Below are 21,800 nucleotides of genomic sequence, written 5' to 3'. Positions count from 1 at the left end.
GGCGAGGGTTAAGCTAATTAAGGTGAGGGTTGCTCAGGTGGGAACGGGTGCACCCACCCCACCAAGGCCATAAATACCCCAGGGAGGGCCCCAGCCCTGTAGGCACCCAGAGGAGATGGAGCCAGGCTCGCAGATGGCATCGGGGGCGTTAAGGGCTCGGGGGGGCTGCCTGAGACCCCTGTGCAGGTAGGGCTGGGTAGGGGGGCTGCAGGAAGGGCTCTGGGGGGAGGTGGGCTGCGAGACCCTCAACAGGGGGGGCAGAGACACGTTTGTGACAGCCCCGAGCATCCCCCTGCCGTCTCGCCCTGAAGTTGTGGGGCTGGAGAGGGCGGTGCTGGGGCGTCCCCTTGAGCTGGGGGGTCCTGGCCAGGCACCCCCTCACTGCCAGCCCCATGCTGAGGGCTTCTGCTGCCTTCTGTGCCCCCTGCGGGGCTGCCCCAGCCCCCCCCCCCAGGAGAGCCCCCAGGCTTGAACAGCGGCTGCTCAGCCCCGTCCATCTCCAGCCCAGCCCCTGGGGTCCGTTTGCTTTGCAATTACCCAGGAGATAAGGCTGAGCGGGGGGCAGGCAGAGCCCCGGATCCCAGATGGGAAAACGGGGCCACATCCAGGCAAAGCCGGTGCCGGGGGGGGGGGGGGGGGGAAGGGGGTGTCTGTGCCCAGGCCCCTGGGTTTTGGGGTAAATGGGGCTGGCCCCAGCCCCTGGCCATGCAGCTTCTCCCCTCGGCAGGGATTTTGCCCGCGGATCCTGCCGGCGGGGCCGGAGCTGCCGCTTCTCCCACGACAGAAAGTCGGCCCCGGTGTGCCGCTACTTCCAGAGCAGGGCCTGCGGCTACGGCGAGCGCTGCAGGTGAGGGGGACCCGGTGCCACGGGGACGGGCTGGCAGCCAGGAGGTGCCGTGCGGGGCTGACCTGTCCCTCTGTCCATCCCCGGCCTCCTCCAGCTACCAGCACGTCCAGGAGGAGCCGGTGCCGGCCAGGAGCCGCCACAGCCCCATGCCCAGCGTGGCCCCCGGCCGCCAGGGCTGGAGGGGAGCCTGGCGCGCCTCGGTCCCCGCTGTCCCCAGAGCGACGCGGGCGGCCTTCGGGCTCCCAAACGTGGAGGTTGAGGAGGAAGAGGATGATAAAGAGAACGTCCCAGCGCTGAACAACCCCCCGGGGCCAGCTGTCCATGAGGAATTCATCCCCGCAGGAGCTCGGAGAGCTGCAGGTAGGTGCTGGCTGCCCCAGGGACCAGCAGAGCTGTGGGTGCTGGGTGGCCCGGGTAGGGCATTCCGCACACACCGACCCCTGAGCCAAATCCCCCTCCCGCCATCTCTGGGCAGGGCCCAGCTGGGGCTGCGGAAACCCCTCCTGGCTGCTTTTTTTTTTTTAGGGTGGGGACCTGAACCGCTGAGCCCGTGCCCTGCAAGCAGCTGGCCTGGCCCTTTGATGACGGGGTGGGATGTGTTTTCCTAACAGCTCTCCTGCCCGCAGGCTCCCACCCGCGAGGTCTGGGACTGGATCCAAACTCCCCTGACCCCAGAGAGGCGGCGGCGGAGACGGCGACGTGGGCTGAGTGCTCGGAGGTGGGCTCGGCGGTCTCCGGTGGCCGGGCTGCCCCCATCGCCCCGTGTCGGTCCCAAGAGCTGGGGCAGGGATGGAGCAGGGGCTGCGGTGCCGTGCTGCTCTGCCCGCAGGTCCCCGCGGAGCAGGGCGCTGCGGCAGCCCCGGTCCCTGCTGCGGTGCTGAGGGCGCGCAGCAAGGCCGTGGTGTGCGGGATCTGCATGGAGCGGGTGTACGAGAAGGCGCTGCCGGAGGAGCGGCTCTTCGGGATCCTCCCGAACTGCGGCCACGCGTTCTGCCTGGGCTGCATCCGCACGTGGCGCCGCAGCCGGGACTTCCAGAGCACGGTCATCAAGTGAGCACACGGGGGACGCTCAGGGCAGCGCGGGGACGGTCACTGTCCCCTCTTCTGCACCCTGACTTCCTTCCTCGGGTCTGGTGGTGTGGCTCCTGGGAGCCGTGATGGGGACGGGATGTGGCTGTGGGATCCTGCATGGGTGCTGAGCCCTGCTGGGGGCTGCTCCCCTTTTGGAGACCCACCAGCACGCGTTGCCTTCGCTCAGGGCCTGCCCGGAGTGCCGGGTCACCTCCAGCTACTACATCCCCCACAAGTACTGGGTCTCGGATGCGGGCGAGAAGGAGCAGCTCATCGAAAGCTTCAAGGCGCGGACGGGGTGAGTGCCCAGCACCGTGGGCTCTGCGCTGCTCCGGCAGCCGTGCGTGCATCCGGGCTTTGAATGCAACTGGGCTTTGAATCCTGCAGGAAAATCAGGTGCAAGTTCTTCATCCAGAACCGCGGCCGCTGCCCGTTCGGGTCGGACTGCATCTACCTGCACGAGCTGCCCGGTGGCCGGCCACCACGGCGCAGTCTGCAGCGGCCAGGGATGAGAGCTGTAAGTGGGGAGATGCGTCCTGGGGTGCCACGAGATGTGCCCCAGGGGGCCAGGGCACCACGTGGACGCACGATGTGGCTCAGGCTGGGGCTCACCCTCTGTCCCGTGCTGCAGGAGCTCAACCCCTCTCCCTCGGAGAGCTCGGACGAGGAGCAGGATGACTTCTGCCTGCTCGAGTGGGCTGTCACCAGGGCCTTGCTGGAGGTGGACTTCCTGTACTCGAGCTACGGCCACGAGATGCTCCTCGGGGACTCCAGTGACTCAGACTAAGGCGTGGGACCCCTTGGGACCCCCCCACTGAGCCTGGGGTGCTCTTGGCAGCAGGGACCTGCCCTCTGGGAGGGGAGACATCTGCTTTTAACGTGTTTAGCTGCTCCTGGCTTCGGTTTGGGGTGGCTGTAGGCATGGAGGGTGCCGCAGGGTGGGATGGGGCAAATGCTCTGGCTGAAGCCCCGGGAAGCTGGGGGTGATGGAGCCGCAGGGGTTTTGGGGCACGCAGCCCCCTCCCCGTACCTCCTTGGCAGGTCAGCGCCCCTGGGATGGGGGCAGTGGGGTTTTTAATGCACAGGCTGCGGGGGGAGGGCACCGTTTTTAAACTGCTTTTAGCCAAACTTTTGGAAATCGTGCAATAAAAACGTGCTGCGGAACGCTGCCTGCGCCCCCTGCTTCCCGGGGGGGGTAAAGGGACCCCAGGGCTTGGGGCTGCGAGCGGTGGGGGTTTCCCTTTAAGGGCTCATTTGCATAAGGCGCGCACGTGGGGTTCATTTGCATACAGCGCGCGCTTTTTCCGCGGGAAAGGTCCGGGAAGGGCTCGGGTGGGCTCCGGGGGGGCTTTGGGCGCCCCCACCTCCCTATTTTGCCTCCCCGGTGGGTGCCTGCCGGCCTCTGGGCGCTCCGTGGGGAGCTGTGGGTGCTGCGGGCGGTTTGTTTGGGGCTCCTTGGGGTGCTTGCTGTACCCACGACCCCCCCATTTTCCCCCTCCCCAGCTGTGGGGAGCCCCCCAAAACCCAGCAGCCTCTGGGGGAGCACCCAGCGGCTTGTTCCGGGGCTGGGTGCTGGAGGTGCCCGGATCCTCCCGGCACCCTTCTGGGTGTCTGGTGCCCCACAGTTTCCCCCTAGGTGCTGTGGAGCCCCCCCGGCAGCGATGGAGCTCCCCTGGCTGAAGCTCCTGGCCCAGCCCTGCCGCCTCCTGCTCCACGCGCTGGCCTCTGGCCCCTCCGGGATGCTGGCCGCCCTCCGCGTGCTGCAGCGGGTCCAGACCCGTGAGGAACCCAGGGGGTTCCCCTGGCAAGGCTTCACGGCCGCCCTGTGCATGGAGGAGCCCACGCTGGAGGGGCCGGAGGAGGCCCTGGCTGTGTGAGTCGGCTGCGATCCCAAAACCCGGGGTTTAGCGGGGGGTCTGGGACATCGGGTGCCCAATTCCCTTGCGTCCTCTCTCCTCCGGTGCGACGGGCCGTGAGTGATGCCAGGGCCGTAGCAGGGAGCTGCAGCTTTTCCAGCTTGTCTGCAAAAGCTGGTAGAGGAGTTTGGCTGTTTCCTCAGCTTTTCTGGCCCTGTTAGACCCCTCTCCATGGGTGGGTGGGCACGTAAGGTCTTAGGGCCATGCAGGACTTTGCTCTGATGCACTGCTGCTTCATTTTCTCCCCTTTTCCAGCAAACCACGGCTGCTGCTGCTCCCTGTCGTGTGCCAGAGAAACCTCTTCTCCCTGCTGCAGGCGGTGGCAGCGGTGGTGCCAGCGGACTGTGTCCGCCAGCTGCTGCGGGCTGCGAGGGGGGACCCCAGCCCGGACCCCTGGGTGCAGGCACTGGGGGACCTGCTGCAGCGGGGGCTGCGGGGCGAGGAGAGCTCCCCTCCGCCCCCTGCCCTGACGGCCGCCTGCCGGCAGCAGCTCAGGTGCCTGTGCCGAAAAATCGCCCAGAGCAAACCAGAGGGGCGAAGAAAACTGAACTGGTGCTCCAGCGAGCAGCTTGGTGCCGCAGGGGACGCGGCTGGCTCCGTGCTCCCAGGTGGGAAGCGCAAAAAAGTGTCCGAGGAGAGTCTGGAGCTGGATGAAGAGAGAGGAGGGAAGAGGGTGCTGCTGGAGGAGGTGGTGTTTGACCTGCCGGGAAGCCAGGATGGAGAAGATGAAGCAGGGGTGGAAGAGATGCCTGGGGAGACTGCGGGGGACAGATCTGCTCAGAGCATGGCTGGGGCGGCTCCTGAAAGCTCCCAGCAGGATGCAGCTGGGGAGCCTGGCAGGGTTTCTCAGACAGAGGTGGCAGCTGAGGTCCAGTCCTTTATCCAGGTGCTGGGGAGGTTTTCAAATTTCTCTGGGTTTCTTGGCCTCATCCTAGGTGAATTTTCCTAGTATGAGAGAAATCCACCTCCATGCTAGATCTGTGCACTCCCCTCTCCAAACCTCTCCTGCCTAGCGGAGAGGTGGATGCTGTTCTGGGAGCATCCTTGCGTCTCCTGGGGACACCTCTGAGCCTCACAGCGGAGGGAAGGTCCCCTGGGAGCATTCAGGCTGCTGCCTCCATAAGGGGCTGCTGCTGTGTGCATGGCATGGGTACCTTAGAGACAAATAATGATTCTTGTTTGGGGATACTGCTCCTAGGCAAGGAGCCCAAACTCCCTGCAGACTGACAGCGAGCTGCAGCTGTGGGGCTGTGCTGGCTTTTCTAAAGGCGTTGTGATTTTCACCTTCCCTTTTAAAAGGGGGCTGTGCAGGGCTGGTGCTTGGCACTAGATAACTCCGATGTCCAGCTTCAAAACAGCAGGATGTTGAAAATTGCTGTGCAAATAAGAGGTGTCATCAGTTACGTTTGAACTTACCCTCCCAAAGCGATTTTCCTAGAAATCAGGAAGCAAACTGAGCCAGCAACTCCCTACCTGAGGGTTTTCCTCCCCCTTTCCAGCCAGTGAATGTTTAGTCTCATTTCTTTTCCTTTACCACACTTTCCCCAGATGCACGGACCAAGGCTGAAAATGCTGCTGCTGCAAGAGTCCAATGTAAGTGGTTGCTTTGGCCTTTCTCCTTGCTGCAGGCAGGCTAAATGGACTCATCCGAGGGCCTCCAGAAGGGATGGGAGAGGAGATGAGTTTCACGGGGATGACTGATAAAAAGACAGCCCAGCTGCCACCTCTACAGCATGTGGAGTCAGTGCTAGCTGAAGTGGGGAGGTGGGAGGGAAGAGGGAAGCCCTAGAGCTGTATTTTGTGTCTGGTTTGGTGCATTACCCAGGGGTTGTTTCCTTGCAGTGCTCAGAGCTGAGCATCCCACCCGAGCTGCGTGTCCTCAGCAACTGCTCTGCTAGCCAGGTGAGCATTGGTGTCCTCACAACTGCAAAGGGCCTGCTGCCGTCCCTAATGTCCCTGTCCCCTCTGCTCTCCCCAGCTCGAGGGGTTGTGCTCCTTCCTCCAGCTTTCCACGTGCCCAGAGCAGCTTCTGGTGCGGTTCTGCAGCTGGCTGCTGGCTCTCACACCCGACCTCAGCTACGCCAGCGCAGCCATCCTGGCTGAGCAGCTCTTCCTCAAGCGAGTAAGTGCCCGGGCAGAGGTTTCCAAGACTGAGTCTACCCTGTTTCCCTCTTTGCGGTCCCCACATCATGTTTTCTCTCTCCATAGGTCCTGTCCCTCTCGCAGCCGCCCTCCCGCCACCTCATGGCTGCCCTCACCTCGTTCTGCTCCAAGTACTCCCAGCCTTTCTGTCAGGTCCTGGTGGCTCCAGTCCTACAGGAGCCAGGGGAAGGTGCGCTGGGCTCGAGCCCTCCTGTCGGCTGCCCTCACAGGAGGCATGGGTGGTTTTGAGGACAGCTGGATGGAGGCTGTGGTCACAGGAAGAGAATCCTGCATGAACCTTCACCAGGGCAGCATCCCCCTTTGCTGGGAACTGTTGGCAATTAAACCTTTGCCACAGATGGTTGAAGAAAGCTGGATTATCTGAGCCCTAGAAGGGGCACACAACACACCAGCTGATTTCTGGGTGTCCTGACTGGGTTGAAGGGGTAACAGGAAGGGTCAAACACATCCCCGTGGATTTGGCAACCTCTGCTTTGCCCCTGCAGGTGCTGAACAGACCAAGCTGGTGTGTGAGCTTGTGGAGGAGTGCCTGGAGCCTGACTATGTGAGACTTGTGTTGAGGTAAGAGATCACGAGCTGAGCTCTGCCCTGCAGATCCAGCAGGGCTGTGCAAGCAGCATGGCTCATCTTTTCCTCACTGTCCTTTGCAGCCAGGTCCTGGAGGTTCCTCTGTCGGAGAGGCTGCTGCCGGTGGTGCTGGCCGTGCTGGGGAGGCAGGTGAGGCCCCTGTGCCCTGCAGATCCCCAGCTGGCTCTAGCAGCAATGGCCAGCAATCCTCCCCACTCCTGTCCCTCTCGCAGGAGGCGCTGCCCCCTGAGCTCTTCGACCTCCTGGTGCTGATGCTGTGCCGGCAGGCCCCGGCCTTCGCCACGTCTCTGAGTTATGCCAAGCTGGTGACGGCTGTGCTCACCATGTACCAAAGCCATGTGAGTAAAGCCTGGCTTGCTGCCAATGTTTGGTGTTTTCTGGCTCTGGGGGGCAGGTGAGAGACTGAGGGGCTGTCAGAGGGGGCTGCAGCTGAACCAGGACCTGGCCCTGGGGTCTCTTCTTCAGGGCATCTCTGCCTCGTAATGGGAAGGACACAGGGCTCTGCTGGTGTAATATGGCTCAGAGCTCATCTGAGCACCTTGCTGCTCTCCCCCCCAGGTCACACCAGCCCACCGGAGCCGCCTGGCAGCTGCTCTGGATGGGAGCAATGCGGCCCTGAAGAAATCTCTGCAGGCCATGCTGGAAGGAGTGCCTGCCAGGTGAGGAGTGTGTTCCTGCCTGGGCTTGGCAGGCTTCCCTGTTTCCCTTTCCCTAGGAAATCTCTTGATTTCTCTCCTTTCTTCCTCCCAGGTGAGCACCGAGGGAGCTGCTGATGGTTTCCTCGGATGGAGGATGCTTGCATGTCGCTCACCAGCATGCCAGGAACCCAATGAGTGGCTCAAAAAGCAGGGGGAGGCTGCAGGTGTGCCTCTGCCCGGGGCTTTGTGTGGTGCTGTGCGTTCAGCTGGCCTGCTGCAGGCTGGGCTGGGGCTGTTGTGGTGTTATCCCAGTGCAGTGACTGCCCTGGGATATGGGTGATATCTGCCCTGGGGTGTGACGATGAGGGTTTTCTCAGTTAAACATGAAGTTTCCAGCCTTCTCTGTGTCTGGTCTGTCTCTGGGCACCTTGATTAAGGTCGTGGAAAGGGGATGTGTATGGGAGGATTCTGTTACCGTGTGTAATTACGGTGATCTGCAGCCACAGCTACCCTTAGTGGGCGCCGCGCTCAAGATGGCGGCTCCCTCTGACCCTGCCTCTCCCAAGATGGCGGCTCCTTCCCGCCCTGCCTCTCCCAAGATGGCGTCTGCGAGTCCTTCCCGTCCTGCCCCGGCCAAGATGGCAGCGGAGGAGGAGCCGCTTGTCGGGCTGTGGGAACGCTGCGCCGCGGGGCGGCCGAGGGCGGCTGGCGCCTCTCAGCTCTCCGCCACCCGTGGGGAGGGCGCTGCAAAGCCCCGCATCGTCCCAAATCGAGAGCTGCTGCCGGAGCCCTGTGTGGGCGTGAGGGGAGTCCGGACAGGGCGTTGCCTGGGAGGGGGTTACTGCATAAAGGCTGTTGAGGGAAATGGTTTGTAACCTCTAGGGTGGCTTTTTCGGTCTGAAAATAAAATCCATTCTGATGTTCTCAATAAGCTAATGTTGTCATGCAGGTGCTTCACTCCTGGGTGTGGGTGGGGTGATGCTGAAATAAGCCCAGGGCTGGGGCTGGCAGCCTTTTCCACTTTAGAAGGAAACTTGGCCAGTTTTCCTATATTCCCTTACACAAAAGGGTTTTCCATCAAGTAGGTCCCTGCCTTACTGAGTGGCAATATATATATTTATACTTTTTTTTTTTTTTGGTGGGGTGTTTTTGCAGTATTAGAGCCTGTGAGTTTCACCAACCTCTGCTCAGCCCTCTACCCAGGCACACTCTGCTCAGCCATTACGTGCGTGGATGTATAAACCCATCTGAATTAAAGTGCAGACAGAAACTTAGGGATGTCTTGCTGCATCTGGTGAAGGTGCTGATGAAAGGGGGATTGCTCTCAGTATCTGTCATGGTGCCCTTGCTCCATGGCTTGATGTTGCTTGCATTGAGCAGTCTGCTCTTGCTTCAAGGTGCTCTAACCTAGTGGGACTTCAGTAATCAGAGTCCTGTAACTGACGTGTGGTTTGCATTAAATGTCTGCTTCCCCTAATGCCCAGGGCCCTCTCTGCTGCAGGATGAGGTTTGAGTAGATGTATGTAGGGAAGAAAAAAAGATTAGCCTGCTAATTGTAGAAGCCCTCTCTGCTTTCAGGTCCCCTTTGGCTTGATGAGTATGCTGGATGTTGTATCTTCTACCCAGTGCCAGCATTTCTGAAAGCTTGACTGAACATCTCTGTGTCTTACCAGGTGCCCTTAGTAGTTTAAATCAACCTGAATCTGTATCCTGTTCAAATACAGAGTGCAATGTTTTGTTTCTCACAGCTGAGAAGCACTGTGCCTTCCCAGCAGCAGTCCGCCGCGGAACACATTGCTCATTCCTGGCTCCAGCTCTGAGCTAAGCTGGTAGCCCAGGTTGAAGAGGTCAAACCTGCTGTCTGATAGCAGATGAAGGTGAGATGTGATGGCCCAGCCCCTGGCACCATATCTGGGTGTTGAGGCAATGTCAGCACCATTTGGCTGCTCCTTCAGGCTGTGCTGCTGCCCTCTTCTAGGGGCAGGCATTGCCTTCAGCTCCTCTCTGCACACAGGAAACATGGTGGAGAGCTTTATGGTTTTTTTTTTTTTTTTTTTTTTATCTGTAAGGAAAACAAACTTGTTATCTGTAGTGAGGAGCAAAGGGTCATCTTGTCCAAAGCCTTTGCTTTTCAAGTGTTTTTCTAGCCCTGTTATATTCCAGAGTACCAGGCAAGCAATACTGCTTGATGGAGTTCACAGAGCCTTAGTTCTTAATGCCCTGAGCACGCTGCTAAATCAAGACAGAAATTGATTTGAGACTGTTTGAAGATGACAGCTCTGGATTAGGCTTAATTGACCATCACGATTTTATATCGACTCAGATGAGCCAAGACACAAGTGGTAAGTTTTGTGCATGTAAGCTTTTATCTGACAGCTCAGCTGATTCCTGAGCACTGCAGCATTGCTCTGCTGGGTTGTTTTTCTGGTCTGCTGGGATTTACAAATCTCACTTCTTTCAATCTTGGATCTTCATTTCTTTCCATATTCGGTATATCTGGTGCTGAAGAGCTTTGCCCAGTTGCTATCCTGTGAAGGGAAATAGCTACCAGAAGCTGGCACACCTTAGCTAGTGATTTGTGTAGGAGGAATTCGTGATGGGTGTCAATTGTTAGGGAAGAGAGAACCCGTAACTCAATGCAGCAGAATGGAGTTTAGATGGAGAACTGGTAAACTTGATTTTTCTTCTGGAAATCTGATTTTTTTTTTTTTTTCCCTGCATGGTTTACAGAAGTCTCCCTGAGTGTCACATTTCTTTTCTGCAAAATGGCAATCGTTGGCCTTCCTTTTGAGGTATTTAGTGATGCACTAATAAAAAATGTCTCTATAGCCTGACTCTGTCCAGATTTCTATTCTGTACCCTTGAAAACACCCCTGGAAACCTCAGCTGGACACCTGTTGGCCAGAGGACTGAAAAGATGCGGCTGTGAGAGGGTGGATGCACTCCAAAGGCGGTCAGTGCTGGGGTTTGTGATGGTGTATTTTGGTTTTGAAGCATTGCATACTTCAGGAACTGTTTAAAAATTCATAAACATTTACATCTACAAAGGGAGAAGAGGGATTAAAGCATGTAGGTGTGACATGTTACTGCTTCAAGTTTGCTCATTAATGTTTAGACCCAGCCAGAGGAATGAAACTCTGAAGCATTAAGTGATGCTCTTAATGCTGAGAGCACAGATTTCTTTATAGTAAGAATCTCTCAAGCTATTTTAGGTGACAGTGGACTGATGAAGCTTCAAAGTCTACGCTAGCTGGAGGAAAGAAACCTCAAGAGAGCCAAATTGTTGATGTATTTGCATACCAGTGTGTTAGTGGCTGAGTGTATTGAAGCTATTGTAGGGCTGCCCATAATGTGACATAAATAGAAATTGTGCCCTGATCATCACGGTCTGAGCCTGCTGTTCTGGCTTTATTAGGTAGCAGGCTACAGTCTTCACAATTTCCCTGTAAAACGTCTACCAGCATAAGTGACCTCGGTGTCCTTGTCCCTAGGTGCCCTGTCTGGCTGGGGCTGTTGGTCGTATGACGATGACAGAGGACAAACTCGTCTCCAAAACTCACCTGGCAGTCAGCTTCCCGGTGTCCTTGCTGGAGAAGAGCTGGCAGGACGTGTGCTGTGTATCGATAAAACCAGAGGGAAACCCTGGGACCTCTCCGACCAGAGCTGTAAATGGTTTAAAGTCGTCTGGCTGCGGTGTGCATCTCCGTGCTGCAGGATGTTTGTTTTTGTAGCTGCTCGCTGCTTTCTTTAGGTGACTGTCTCATTTGAACAGGCTGTTCTTGGCTGCTATGTGCCATGCACAGCTTGCATCTCCGACTCATCTGGAGCTACTGGGAGCTGCGTTTTGGGCCAGCCTACGTGCTTTTTTTTTTTTTTTTTTTTTTTTTTTTTGAGAAACAGTAGTCAGAGATCAGTTTTGCAAACTATAAGGGGGAGTTCCTGTTCTGCTGAGCAGCTTTATGCTGGTCTGTGTAAAGAGCCTCGCTAGCTGTGCTTTTGCTGCTGGCTGCAGCTTATCATGTACAATGGATTCCTCTGGGGTGTACGTGCAAGATAAGCCATGAGAAGTTGGAAGTGAACCCTGGAGATGCTAGACGTGCTGGGGGAAAGCTGCTCGTTTATGTGGTGGTTTGTAGCTCCCCCACGGAAAACTTTACTTTTGACTCCTCTTGACCCTCCCAGGAGCTCTAAAATGAGCTTGAACAGCGCAAAGAGGTGGAAGTGTCATAAAACATCCGTCAGGTTTTATAGTTCAGCAGAACCTTATCCAGGAATGGAGGGAGAGCCAGGGCCGGGCTTGTGTTTGTCTTGATTTACTAGCAGTATTGGTGAAGTGAAAGGTCTGAAGTGTTGTTTAGAGGTTTCCTAGGCTGCCTGTACATGGCAGTGTATAATTTTCAGCTGATTTATTTGGGATATTTGACAGTGGTTCCCTATTTGCTTCCTCTTTTGTAGAGATTTATCCCCTTCATCGCAGGGAGGGGATTTCCCTTTTTGGCCTAATAGTTTTTTTCAAGGAAATTAACTCGATGCAATTGTGTGCGCGATCTCTCTGCTCCGCTGGGGACTCATCCAAGCCGTGGTATTTGTGTGTCCCCTCCTGCAGTAATGCTGGGGCTGGGGAAGCCATCCTGTAGCCACATTTTGGTGACAAGCTGTGAATCACACGCGTGTAATCCCCAGTACGCCGAGGCTGGTGCAGGTTTGAGCTGAGAGCTGGTGGCTGGGACGCTCAGAGCGAGCCGCTTTGGGAAAGGCTCAGCAGCCTTTTATCAGCCTGAAATTTAAAATTGAACCAGAAGAAGCAAAACCACTCTTTCTCCTCTGTTTTTGCCAGCAACCTTTTAATCATAATAAGAGAGTCGTGCTCTCCCTCGGGACGGCTGGTGGCTGCCAGGTCCCTGTCAGCTGGGGAGATCAGGGCCACACAAAGATGCGTTTGGCCAAGGGCTGGGGTTTCGCTTTGTGCTTGTTGCAGGACTGGGCCCCCCGCACCGACCTAATAAATCATCTTTGCCGCAGCAGCAGCAGCCAGTGCCTGTCTGAGCGGCTTTCTTTTCGAGCCGAGAAGTGGATAATCCAGATGACCGCTGTCCCCTCTCTCTGAGCGCAGCTTCGGGAGGAGCCCCAGGGAGATGCCGGGGCCGTGAGCTCCTGCAGGACCCCCCTGGAGGAAGCACGAGGGCTGAACCCCGAGCCCCCAGCAGCTGCTCAGCTCTCGGGGCTGGAGATGTCCCAGCAAGGGTCTTGTTCTGCGTCATCCTTCAACAGGTCTGTGCGTGGGGCTGCTTTCGCTTGTTTAAGGCCCTACAGCTTAACTGTGATGTAGGTGCTCCCAGGTTTAAAAATAAGAATAAATGAAAGTCCCTGGGTGCTTCTAGAAAATGCTGGTAGAGGCTCTGTGAATATGACGGCCTGCATAAAGGGGTGATGTTTCTCTTCGGACCCCCTGGCATGCGGGTGGGTGGGCAACAGAGGAGCTTTTAGGCAGAAAAGCTCTCTTCTGGTGCGGGGAGCTGACGTGATGGTGTCCTTAGGGCTGCGTGTCCGTCAGAGCCGCTTTCTGCAACCGTGAACCCGCGAGGAGGCTCAGGCAGAGGCTGTGGAGGCTAGTGTGCTGCCTGCCCAGTGCCAGGCTGCTGCTGCTCCTGGGGGGGGAAGGAGGGTGCCTGCAGGGATGGGTCCAGCAGCCTGCGCTGGTTAATGAGGGCTGGTTAATGAGGCTGTGTCGACGGGAAGATGCTGGTGCATGCAGGGTGTCCGTCCTCCATCCCCGGAGTTTCCAGCCTCTGCCTGTCCTCGGGAGCAGCTGGTTTTGTACCTTCCGTCTGCTCTGCATCAGGCTTTTACTCCCGAGCCCCGCCGCGTGAGTCTTGGCTGCAGGCTGTGTCGAGGAGAGACAAGAAAAAGCATCAGCACCAAACCGTGCAGGTTAGACCCACGTGCCCAAGCAGCCCTTCACAGCAAACTCACAGAGGGATGGGGAAAAGGGGGAATCCTAGGGGAGGCATTTTAAGGTTGTATAAGGCAGAGGGTGCCAGTGCCAGTCTGCCTTTGGGCACGTCTGTGGCTGTTTCCCTCACCCACGCTGCTCCTGCTCAGCTCCTGGGTCCTCCTGGTGCTGGCAGTGTGAGCTTACAAGGTGCTAATTGGCGTTAATTGGTGCTAATTACGCACCAGGGAGGTGTGTTGCAGGGAAGGCAGGGGGAGATCTGGGGCTGTCCCTCCCCTAAGCTGGTTCACAGCTTCCCAGCAGCTCTGCTGTCAGGTCAGGGCCAAGCAGGGTGTTTTTTGCCCCAGGAGGGGGGAAAAAAAAAAAAAAACTCCGTGAAGCTCCAGGGGCATTTGCAAAGCCCAGCCTGGTGGGGCAGACCTGCTGGTGGCCATTTCAAAAGCTTCGTCCCACCTTGGCACTGCACGGCTCCTGCTTCAAAGCCTCAAATATTCTCTCCGAGCGCTCCCTGGCCCTGGGGCCTCATCCTGTGCCCTCAGCAGCTGGGTACAAGGCTGGGCCAGCCCTGCCCCAGGCTGGGAGATGCCGTTTGCTGGCTGCCCTCTGAGGGCTTAGGGGATTTGCAGACCCCAAAGACCTGCAGCAGGGGCAGGGGAAGGGCTGACGGTGGTGCCTGCCCGCAGGCTGCCCCCCTGTGAGCATCGAGTCCGACTCCACATAAGCTCATTAGGGGAAGAAAGCGGCTTTAGGGGATGCGATGGATTTGAGCAGAGGGGTCGGGCAGGGAAAGGGGCAGTGGGGCTGATGGCTGGGGGAAACGGGGCTGCCAGTGGGGGCAGGAGGGACGGGACTTCGAATACATCGCTACAGGGGCTCCTCACCACCCATCCTGGTTTAGCCTCGTGCTGTGCCCCCCCATGAAGGTGTAGGGTTCCCCCCACCTCCACAGGGACCCTGAGCCTGCTGCGGGGCTGATGCTGAGCCCCAGCTCCGCTCCCCAGCCACGGACAGCAGCTCTCCCCCCTGCCAGAGGCCGCAGGATCGGGTCCCGTACCCCGAGCAGGGGATGCCCGGCCACCTCCGAGGCGCTCAGCCTGCCCCGGCCCCGAGCGGGGAGCTCCCGGCCGCTCTCGGGCATGTCCTTTAAAGGCCTTCTCGCTTCGAGCCGTTCCCTGGCAGCTCCTTCTGCTCCAGATGCAGTTGCTCTCCCCTCCGAGGAGGCTCTGCCGCCGCCGGCTTGCACCGCCTGGGGCCCCGGACCTGCCGGCCGTGCCACCCCCCTCGGCCCCCTCCCGGGGACCCGACTGCACCGAGGGCTGGGTGCAAGCCTTCGGCTGCTTGGGACGGATTTGGGCAGGTAACTAAAGTCACCGAGCCGAGAGAGAGCTGGGTCCGGCTGCCTGAGGGGTTATATTTGTGCCCCGTTGTGCAAGCGAGCCGCCTGCCTCTGGATTTGCAGCCGTAAAACAAAGATAAAACCAGCGGGGGCTGCGGCGGCTGTCACGGAGCAAACGCTTTGCAGCGGGGGCCATCCCTCGGGAAAAGCCCGATGCTCGCTGATGGGATGAGGTTGGGGATTCCTGGGGGCTCCCCGGGCCCCTGGGTAGAGGTGTCAGGGACAATTCCCACCGACAGGCGTTAAGGATTTGACGTTGTCGAGCATTGCTTGCTTTTATACCGAGATCGAGGCTGGGCAGCCTCTGGGAGAAGCAGAATTGTCCAGTTTGGTGCGGGGGCAACTGAGGCTGAGGCTTTGCACAGGCATGGGGGGGGGCTCAGCCAGTCCCTGCTCTTTGCCCACTTAAATCTCTGCTGCATTTTGTCCTGGCGAAGAAAAATAAAAAAATTTCCTTCTGCCCCGTAGCTGCGTTTCTGCAGGCACAGCTCCCGAGGACATGCGTCCCTGCGGGAGAGCCTCTTCTGCACGGCGATCATCCTGGGCTGGCAGCGACTCCCCGGGCTCTCTGCCGTCTCTCTCTGTTTTTTAAACATTGCAAAACAACTTAAACGAGGCATCCGGGCTTGCTTACAGAAGGAATTGGGAACCCCTTGTATTTATCTATCTAGGAGCCTGCCAGGCGGGGATGCTCGGAGCGCCCCCAGCCCGGGGCACAGCGGGACGCCCCCACTCTGCACGGGGTGCCCAGGCTGGCAGGGGGTGCAAACGCACCCCACGGAGGGCTGAGGATCGTGCCCTCAATGCTGGAGACCACGGGGGGCAGGAAAATGCGGGTAGCAAGGGGAAAATCTGCCCTCAGTGTTGCACAGAGAGGTGGCTCACCATAAGTCCCTCGCTCGCCTCTCCCTGTGCCCGTGCGCATCCCAGCAGCATCCTCCCGCGTCCCGCTGGGGCCCCTCCACCTCTTTCCCCACAGATGCCTCCACGCTGAAGCAGCAGAGGAGCTCGGAGCTCCTGCTGGGTGCGAAAACGCTTTAAAAATATAACATTTAGAGGCGTTCTCCCATCTGCGCGCAGCTAATATGTGTCTCTCGTGATAGGTGTGCTGGTCCTGGAGCCTCCGCACTTTGCAAATGAAGCCGCTCGCGGGGACCTCGCCGGGCGCGGGGGAAGAGGCGCAGGGACGTGCCCAGGGGCGTGCGGCGCGGCAGCGGCACAGGAGGGGCTGCCGGCAGAGCCCCCCGGCTCGCAGGTACGGGCACCGGGGGCTGGCGGGTGCCAACGGGGCCGCGATAGGGCTGGCGGGGCCGGCTGGTGGCTCCGAGCGCTGTTTGGGCGCAGCAAAGATCTTTTTTTTTTTTTTTTTTTTTTTCTTCTGGTTGCTAATCCTGGGGAACGACTTGCAGGGAAAAGCTCTGTCGAGCCCTGTCCGGAGCCTGGAGCAAATTTTGGGGGGTGCAAACCCCTTTCCTAGTTGCACGCTGGGCTCCGGCACAAGCTCTTTGCACAGCAGCCCCTTTATTTCCACGTGTGGGTGCTCCAGCATCCCTGGCCCCACCGAGCAGGGATGCTACGGAGCTGCCGGACATCCCTGCACCCAGAATAGGATTTTGGGGTGCGTGCACGCGTGCCAAGGCCCTCTGTCCCCACGGCGGTGACACGAGATGATGCCTGGGGGCTCTGCCAGCAGCTGCGTTTGCCGTTGTGCTTGCGAAGAGGCCAGCTTGGCAGCCGGGGCGCAATAAATGTGCTGAGGAGGAGCGCGGCCGTGGGCCGGTGACTCAGTGCTGGCTGCGAGCGGCTTCGGCGGCTCCTCTGCAGCGGCTGCGGGAGCGGAGGGACAGGGGGAGGCTGCGCCCGCGCCGGGGACAGCGGGGACGGAGCGGGCTGGGGAGGATGCTCGGGAAGGAGCCAGGTCCGGGGCAGTGTGGGGTTGGGATGCTGCCTCTCCCACTGGAGTTTCTTTGGGGTTTACTGGAGTTTCTTTGGGGTTTACTCGGGCTCCTCTCCGCAGGGAGCAGCAGGCAGAGCCGGCCGGGCTCCCCGCGTCTCCGGATGAAGGTAAGGGCAGCTGGGAGTGGGGATGGGGGGAGAGGGGTTGTTTCATGCCCCCTCCCTCCCTGAGTAGCATCGCGTGGGTTTGGGAAGGGGGCCCCTCTCGCTGCAGGACCTGCCTGCATCCCCACGCCCCCTCCAGCTTGGGGGGCATGAACGGGTTCCCTAAAGCTGCTCCTGAGTGCTGGGGATATCCTTAAGAATGTGGAAGTGTTTGGGGGGACACCTGCCAGCCTGTGCCCGCTGGGAAACTCCTGTAGTTTTAGGGTTTTTTTTTGTTTTTGTTTTTTTTTGGGGGGGGGGTCTCCATCAAGGCTGATGCGAGGCTGGCAAGGGGACGCTGCCACCCCGCTCCCACCACCCTCTCTGTCCCCAGGGAGGATGAGCAGTCCCCAGGGGCACCCGGACGGGGTCGTGGCCGGGAGCGAGCAGAGCGTGGAGCGTGTCAGCGAGGTGAGAGGGGCGGGAGGGTGCCGGGTTCGGGACCCCAGAGCCAAGCGGTGATGCTCTTTTTGGGATGCCGTCCAGCACCAGGGAGGGGGTTGCTCCGACAGCACCCTTGTCCCCCTCCGCAGGAGCCGGGCAAGGACAGGCAGGAGCTGGCCGTGCGCACCAGGGACAGTGACGGGACCGAGGAAGGTGAGTCCCCAACCCGGGTCCCAGGCTGGGTCCCCTCGTGGTGGGGCTCGAAGCGTCTGGGGACCAGCGTGGGTTGTTGGGGTCTGATGGGGTTTGACTCCCGTGGTGGAGACCTGGGGACTGGTTTGGGGGACGTGAAACCCTGCTGGTGTTGGGGGAAGGATCGGGACGTTCTCATGCTGGGACAGCAGGGCAGAGGGAGGAGGAAAAGCAGACCAAAAGCCTTCATGAGCGGTCTCTCCAGCGGTGTTACTGCCTCCCTGCAGATGCAGAAACCCTGGAGGAGCCGCTGCTGAGCTTCCCCGGTGAGCTCTCGGTGCTGGAGAGACTGGGCCTGCAGAGGTAAAAGGGGCGAGCACCAGGGGCTGCAGGATGGGGGGTCCCGGGGCACGGCATGCTCCGGGGACTGGGCTTCCCATGGCGCGAGAGCTGCTCTGCAGGCGGGGGTCCCCAATTCTGGTGGTGGCCGGCACCCGTGGGAGCAGACCACGTGCGTTTTTGGCATGCAGCCCCCGTAGTGCCACCACCTCTGACAGCACTTCTCTTTCCGCAGCGTGGCTCTGACGGAGCAGGACGTGGAGGTGAGGGCTGCCGGGGGCTGGGGGTGGGCTGAGGAAAGGGGGCAGGGGATGGACGCCGTGCGCCCGGCCCTGGCACCGCAGTCCCTTGGCAGTCGCTGCACGAGTCCCTTTCCCGGTGACGCTGTTGGCATTCGGAGGCAGCCGCATTTCCGTGGCGAGACGAGCCCGACCTCTGCGCGCCTGCAGCCCTGCAAAGTGCTCTGCGGCTCGCCCTTAGCCACGGAGGCAGCGGGAGCCATGTTAATAAAACTAATTGTCCTGCGAGTGCCAGGGCTGAGGCAGGCTCTGCTGTCCTGCGACCCGCAGCGAGGGCTGGCATCTGCCTGGCGCGCTCCTGCCAGGAGGGTTTGGGATTTCCACGCGTTATCGGCTGCCTGGGGGCTGCGTCTCAGGCCCGTGGCATCTCCTGGGGGCTGCCCCCCGCGTGCAGCAGCCTAATGAGTGCTGGGGAAAGGCAAGCGCTAATTGTCCTCAGCACGGCCCTGCTTGGTGGCACGTTAAAGGAGGGGCTGGCTGTGCCTTGGGGACAGCAGTGAGTGGCCTTCCCATCGCCCTGTGTCCCACCTGTGTGCCCTCCTGCCCCCCAGGCAGCCTTTGCCCACCTTGCCCTGGCTTTTCGCTGCGACGTCTTCACCCTGCGGCAACGGGTGCAGGTGGAGAAGCGGGCACGGGACGCGGCGGAGGAAAATATCCAGGAGGAGCTGGGGCAGTGCCGGGCTGCCCTGGAGGTAGGTGGCACCGGGGCAGGCTGGCATCTGCCGGGGACCTCCAGCTCCAGAGGGGCTTGGAGAACTCAAAGCCCTGTCTCTGGCTGCCCTATCCTCCCCCCTGTCCCCCCACAGAGGCTGGGCGCATCCTGCGCGGACGCGGGCTGCAAGGAGACGCTGGAGCAGCTGCAGCACAGCCTGGCCGTGCTGGCGGCCGCCGTGGAGCGGGCAACGAGTGCTGCGGAGAAGCTGGGGGCCGTTCATCAGGTCGGTGATCACCCCGGGGTGGGGAGGGATGGAGGCTGCTGGGGACACACCACTGGGCTTGCTGGGGGCCTGTCCGGGCTCCTCCTGGTGCTGGTGTGGGAATCCAGCTGTGAACGCTGGGGTGCAAGGGATCTGCCCGCCCTTGGGAGCGTGAAAGGGATCTGTTTGCACTGCTGTCGGCCCCCGGGGAGGCAGCGAGGGGCTGGTGGGGACACGGTGGGGGGCTGTAGGGACAGAGGAGCTGGGGCCTGACGGCCCGTGCCGCCCGGCTGCAGGAGGCCCGGATGAGCCGAGCGGCGGAGGTGATGGTCCAGCACGTGGAGAACCTGAAGCGGCACCACCTGCGGGAGCACGCCGAGCTGGAGGAGATGAAGCGCCTGATCCAGCAAAACTCCCGCAACCGGCAGCTGGCCGAGACCCAGGGTGAGGTGGGCGCAGCCGCGGGGCCGCCACGGGGTGGGGGGGGACCCTGCAGGGTCCGGTCCCGAGTTCCTCGGGTGCACGAGCTGGGGACGGGGGCGGGTGACAGCTGGGGCTGCAGCCACCGGACCCGATGACAAGCACGAGGGGCCCCGTAACAGCAGACACGGGGCGGGAGCAGGTGCTGGTGGCTGCAGAGCCATCGGCCCGCGGCTCAGCGGGGAATGCAGGGCAGGGGGGCACACAAAGGACGCTCTGTCCCCAGCCCCCGGCCCTGCAAACCCCACGCACGCTCCGAGCAAGGGCACCCCTGGGACTCGTGCCAGGCATGGGGCACGGGGCCCTGCTCGCCTTCAACGGGGGGGACGTTTACATTTGCCTGCATATCAGCCCCCATTTTTATTTTATTTTTTATTTTTGGAGGCAATCTAAGACTTCTTTTCCTTGCTCCCAGATGACGCGGAGCCACGGCTGAGGCCTCACCCCCTGATGCGATCCTTCCAGCAGGTACCCGGGCGAAGCAGCCCCTCTGCCAGCCCCCAGCCATCGTCCCCGTGCCCCGCCACCGTCCCTCACCCTGCTGTCCCCACGCACCCGCCACCCCCCGGGCAGCACCACCCTTCCCAGCCGCTTGCTGCGGGCGAGGTCTGCTAGAAACACCGGGGCCGGGGGGAAAAGTAGGGGGTGGCCACGGGGGAGATCGTGTCCGGGATGTCTCAGGCAGGTCCCTCTGCATTGCAGGGCTTGGCTGGGAGGAGGCCGTTCTCTAGCACCAGCTCGAATTCGGCACTGGTTCCCCTCCAGCTCAAGAGGTAGGGGAGCGCTCGGGGAGGGGTCAGGCAGCCCCGGCAGCACAGCTCGAAGCAGCAAGGACAGGCGCGATGCTCTTGGCTTTGCCCTTCCCTCTCCTCACCGGCTTCCCCCCGTAGCAGCAGGGCTGGCGGGAGGCTGGCAGGGTCCTTCCTCCTCCTCCTCCTCTTCCTCCTCGGTGCCCCCTTGCCCGTGGTGGGGAGGTGGGAAAAGGGGATGGGGAGCGCGGGGAGGGGGCGTGATGCTCACCCCAACCCCTTGGTTCCCCGCAGGCGTCTGCCCGTCGCAGAGTCAGCATCGCCGTCATCCCCAAGCAGCTCTTGGTAAGGACCTGCACAGCGGGGACAGGAGGGGGCTGCGCCCCGCCACCGGGCTCGGTGCCACCAGGGGGCTGGGGCCCTGCTCAAAATCCCCCTTTTTGTGCCCAGCCAGGTGCCAGCACGGACGGCCGAGCCTCCCCCGCCAGCGAGCCGGAGGGGCCCCAGCACCCGGCCAGCACCCAGAGGTACCCGTGCTGGGTGGCGGGGGGACCACGGCACCGTCTGCCGCCATCCCACGGGGGACGGCACAGCCTCCTGTCTTCTCCCTCCCCAGGAGCGAGCTGGAGCCACTGGGCCAGGGCAGCGCCGTGAGCGGGGAGCCAGCGGCTGGGGCAGACGGCAAGGACACGAGCGCAGGGGGCGAGGAGCCAGAGCAGCTCGGGCTGATGTGAGCGCACCCCAAATCCTTCCTGCAGCCTCTGGGGGGTGCTCTGTGGTCCCAAAGCGGCCGGCATGCGGGGATGGAGCTGGGGGGCTTGGGGACGGAGGGCAGGGATGTTTTATGGCTGCCTCACCTCTCCCCTGCCTCAGTTTCCCCGTGCGTTGCAGGTGACCCGTGCCCTCCCCAGTCTCGTTTTGTTTGGGGTTTGCAAAAGGGCCGGCGAGGCCTGGCGTTGGGCTAAACCTCGTCCCTGCTGGGGCCACCTTTGGGTGACGAGTGTCCCCTGTCCCCTTCTTCCCAGGTCCAAGGGGTCCCCGGCGGAGCTGTGGCGGCCGTGGCTCTTCCTCCCGCAGCACTACTGGGTTTTGTTCTGGCTGCTCCTCCTGAGCGTCGCCTTCCTCCTCCTCCTCCGCGTCCTGGAGCTGCAGCGGCTGCAGCCCGCGCCATCGCCCAAGGCCTAGCTGCAGCGGGGGGGAGGCGGCTGGGGGGCACCCGCTCTCCATCACTGCTCCTGCCCCCCGCAGCGAAACACAGAGACCCTAGAAAAATAAAATCGGAGGAAGAATCGGGGATTTCTTTGATGGAGCAGGGGGCAATGCCCTGTGCTAGGAGTTGAGGGTGGGTTGGAGCCAGCTTGTAGGCATGAAGGGCACAGGGAGCTGCAGCAGCCCCCATCCCTGCCAGGAGTTTCCTTGTTCTCACGGCACACGGAGGGCTACGGGGATGTGCCCATGTGTCCCCTTTTCCTTGGGGACACAGACCAGGCTGCCTGGGGCCGGCAGGTTGGCATTAGAGCTGCGTCCCAGCCGTGCCATTGCGGTGGCACACCCTTGGTCCCTGCTGCCTGGGGGCGCTCATCACCAAGGGCTGATGCTGCTCTCCTCCTCCCCACGTTTTGGGGGCGGCCACCACCTCTGTCCCTGTCCCCAGCCCCAGCTTGGGCACTCCTGGGGCCCTCTAGAGCAGCCGGCGATTTGTTCCTCTGGTTCTTCTGCCACCGTGATTAAAATCGAGTGCTGCTTCCCAGCAAGCCGTCCCCCGGGG

The 21,800-nt window shown here is 60.8% G+C and overlaps 2 protein-coding genes across 2 annotated transcripts; both read left to right on the top strand.

The window, feature by feature from the left end:
- Window positions 1–680: 680 nt before the first annotated feature.
- LOC126913562 (E3 ubiquitin-protein ligase makorin-2-like) lies at window positions 681–2,705 on the top strand. The gene is made up of 7 exons (XM_050715270.1): window positions 681–847; window positions 942–1,207; window positions 1,474–1,565; window positions 1,677–1,897; window positions 2,106–2,216; window positions 2,306–2,435; window positions 2,550–2,705. The coding sequence occupies exons 1-7, from the start codon at window positions 681–683 to the stop codon at window positions 2,703–2,705; spliced, it is 1,143 nt and encodes a 380-aa protein (XP_050571227.1).
- A 737-nt stretch (window positions 2,706–3,442) lies between these two features.
- On the top strand, window positions 3,443–21,217 carry FANCE (FA complementation group E). Its single transcript, XM_050715269.1, has 24 exons — window positions 3,443–3,791; window positions 4,090–4,720; window positions 5,383–5,427; window positions 5,677–5,736; window positions 5,813–5,956; window positions 6,043–6,166; window positions 6,483–6,558; window positions 6,648–6,714; window positions 6,798–6,918; window positions 7,144–7,244; window positions 7,336–7,508; window positions 16,590–16,636; window positions 17,007–17,083; window positions 17,206–17,269; window positions 17,536–17,611; window positions 17,823–17,850; window positions 18,438–18,578; window positions 18,693–18,824; window positions 19,100–19,247; window positions 19,699–19,751; window positions 20,327–20,377; window positions 20,483–20,559; window positions 20,649–20,762; window positions 21,058–21,217. The coding sequence occupies exons 1-24, from the start codon at window positions 3,580–3,582 to the stop codon at window positions 21,215–21,217; spliced, it is 2,922 nt and encodes a 973-aa protein (XP_050571226.1). The 5' UTR covers window positions 3,443–3,579.
- The last annotated feature ends 583 nt before the right edge of the window (window positions 21,218–21,800 follow it).

This window comes from Cygnus atratus, chromosome 24 (genome assembly GCF_013377495.2).
Source record: "Cygnus atratus isolate AKBS03 ecotype Queensland, Australia chromosome 24, CAtr_DNAZoo_HiC_assembly, whole genome shotgun sequence".
In the NCBI taxonomy this organism is placed as follows: domain Eukaryota; kingdom Metazoa; phylum Chordata; class Aves; order Anseriformes; family Anatidae; genus Cygnus; species Cygnus atratus.
The sequence above is the reverse complement of the archived record's forward strand: the minus strand, read 5'-3'. Positions and strand labels throughout refer to the sequence as shown.

What these genes read in the sequence shown, in the direction of transcription:
- LOC126913562 (XM_050715270.1), top strand. Translation starts at nt 681, where the DNA reads ATGGGGCTGGCCCCAGCCCCTGGCCATGCAGCTTCTCCCCTCGGCAGG. An exon ending in TTCCAGAGCACGGTCATCAA is followed by an intron (nt 1,898 to 2,105) that starts GTGAGCACACGG and finishes GCCTTCGCTCAG; the next exon opens with GGCCTGCCCGGAGTGCCGGG. An exon ending in AGCGGCCAGGGATGAGAGCT is followed by an intron (nt 2,436 to 2,549) that starts GTAAGTGGGGAG and finishes CCCGTGCTGCAG; the next exon opens with GAGCTCAACCCCTCTCCCTC.
- FANCE (XM_050715269.1), top strand. Translation starts at nt 3,580, where the DNA reads ATGGAGCTCCCCTGGCTGAAGCTCCTGGCCCAGCCCTGCCGCCTCCTG. An exon ending in TGATGCGATCCTTCCAGCAG is followed by an intron (nt 19,752 to 20,326) that starts GTACCCGGGCGA and finishes GGTTCCCCGCAG; the next exon opens with GCGTCTGCCCGTCGCAGAGT. An exon ending in CCAGAGCAGCTCGGGCTGAT is followed by an intron (nt 20,763 to 21,057) that starts GTGAGCGCACCC and finishes CCTTCTTCCCAG; the next exon opens with GTCCAAGGGGTCCCCGGCGG.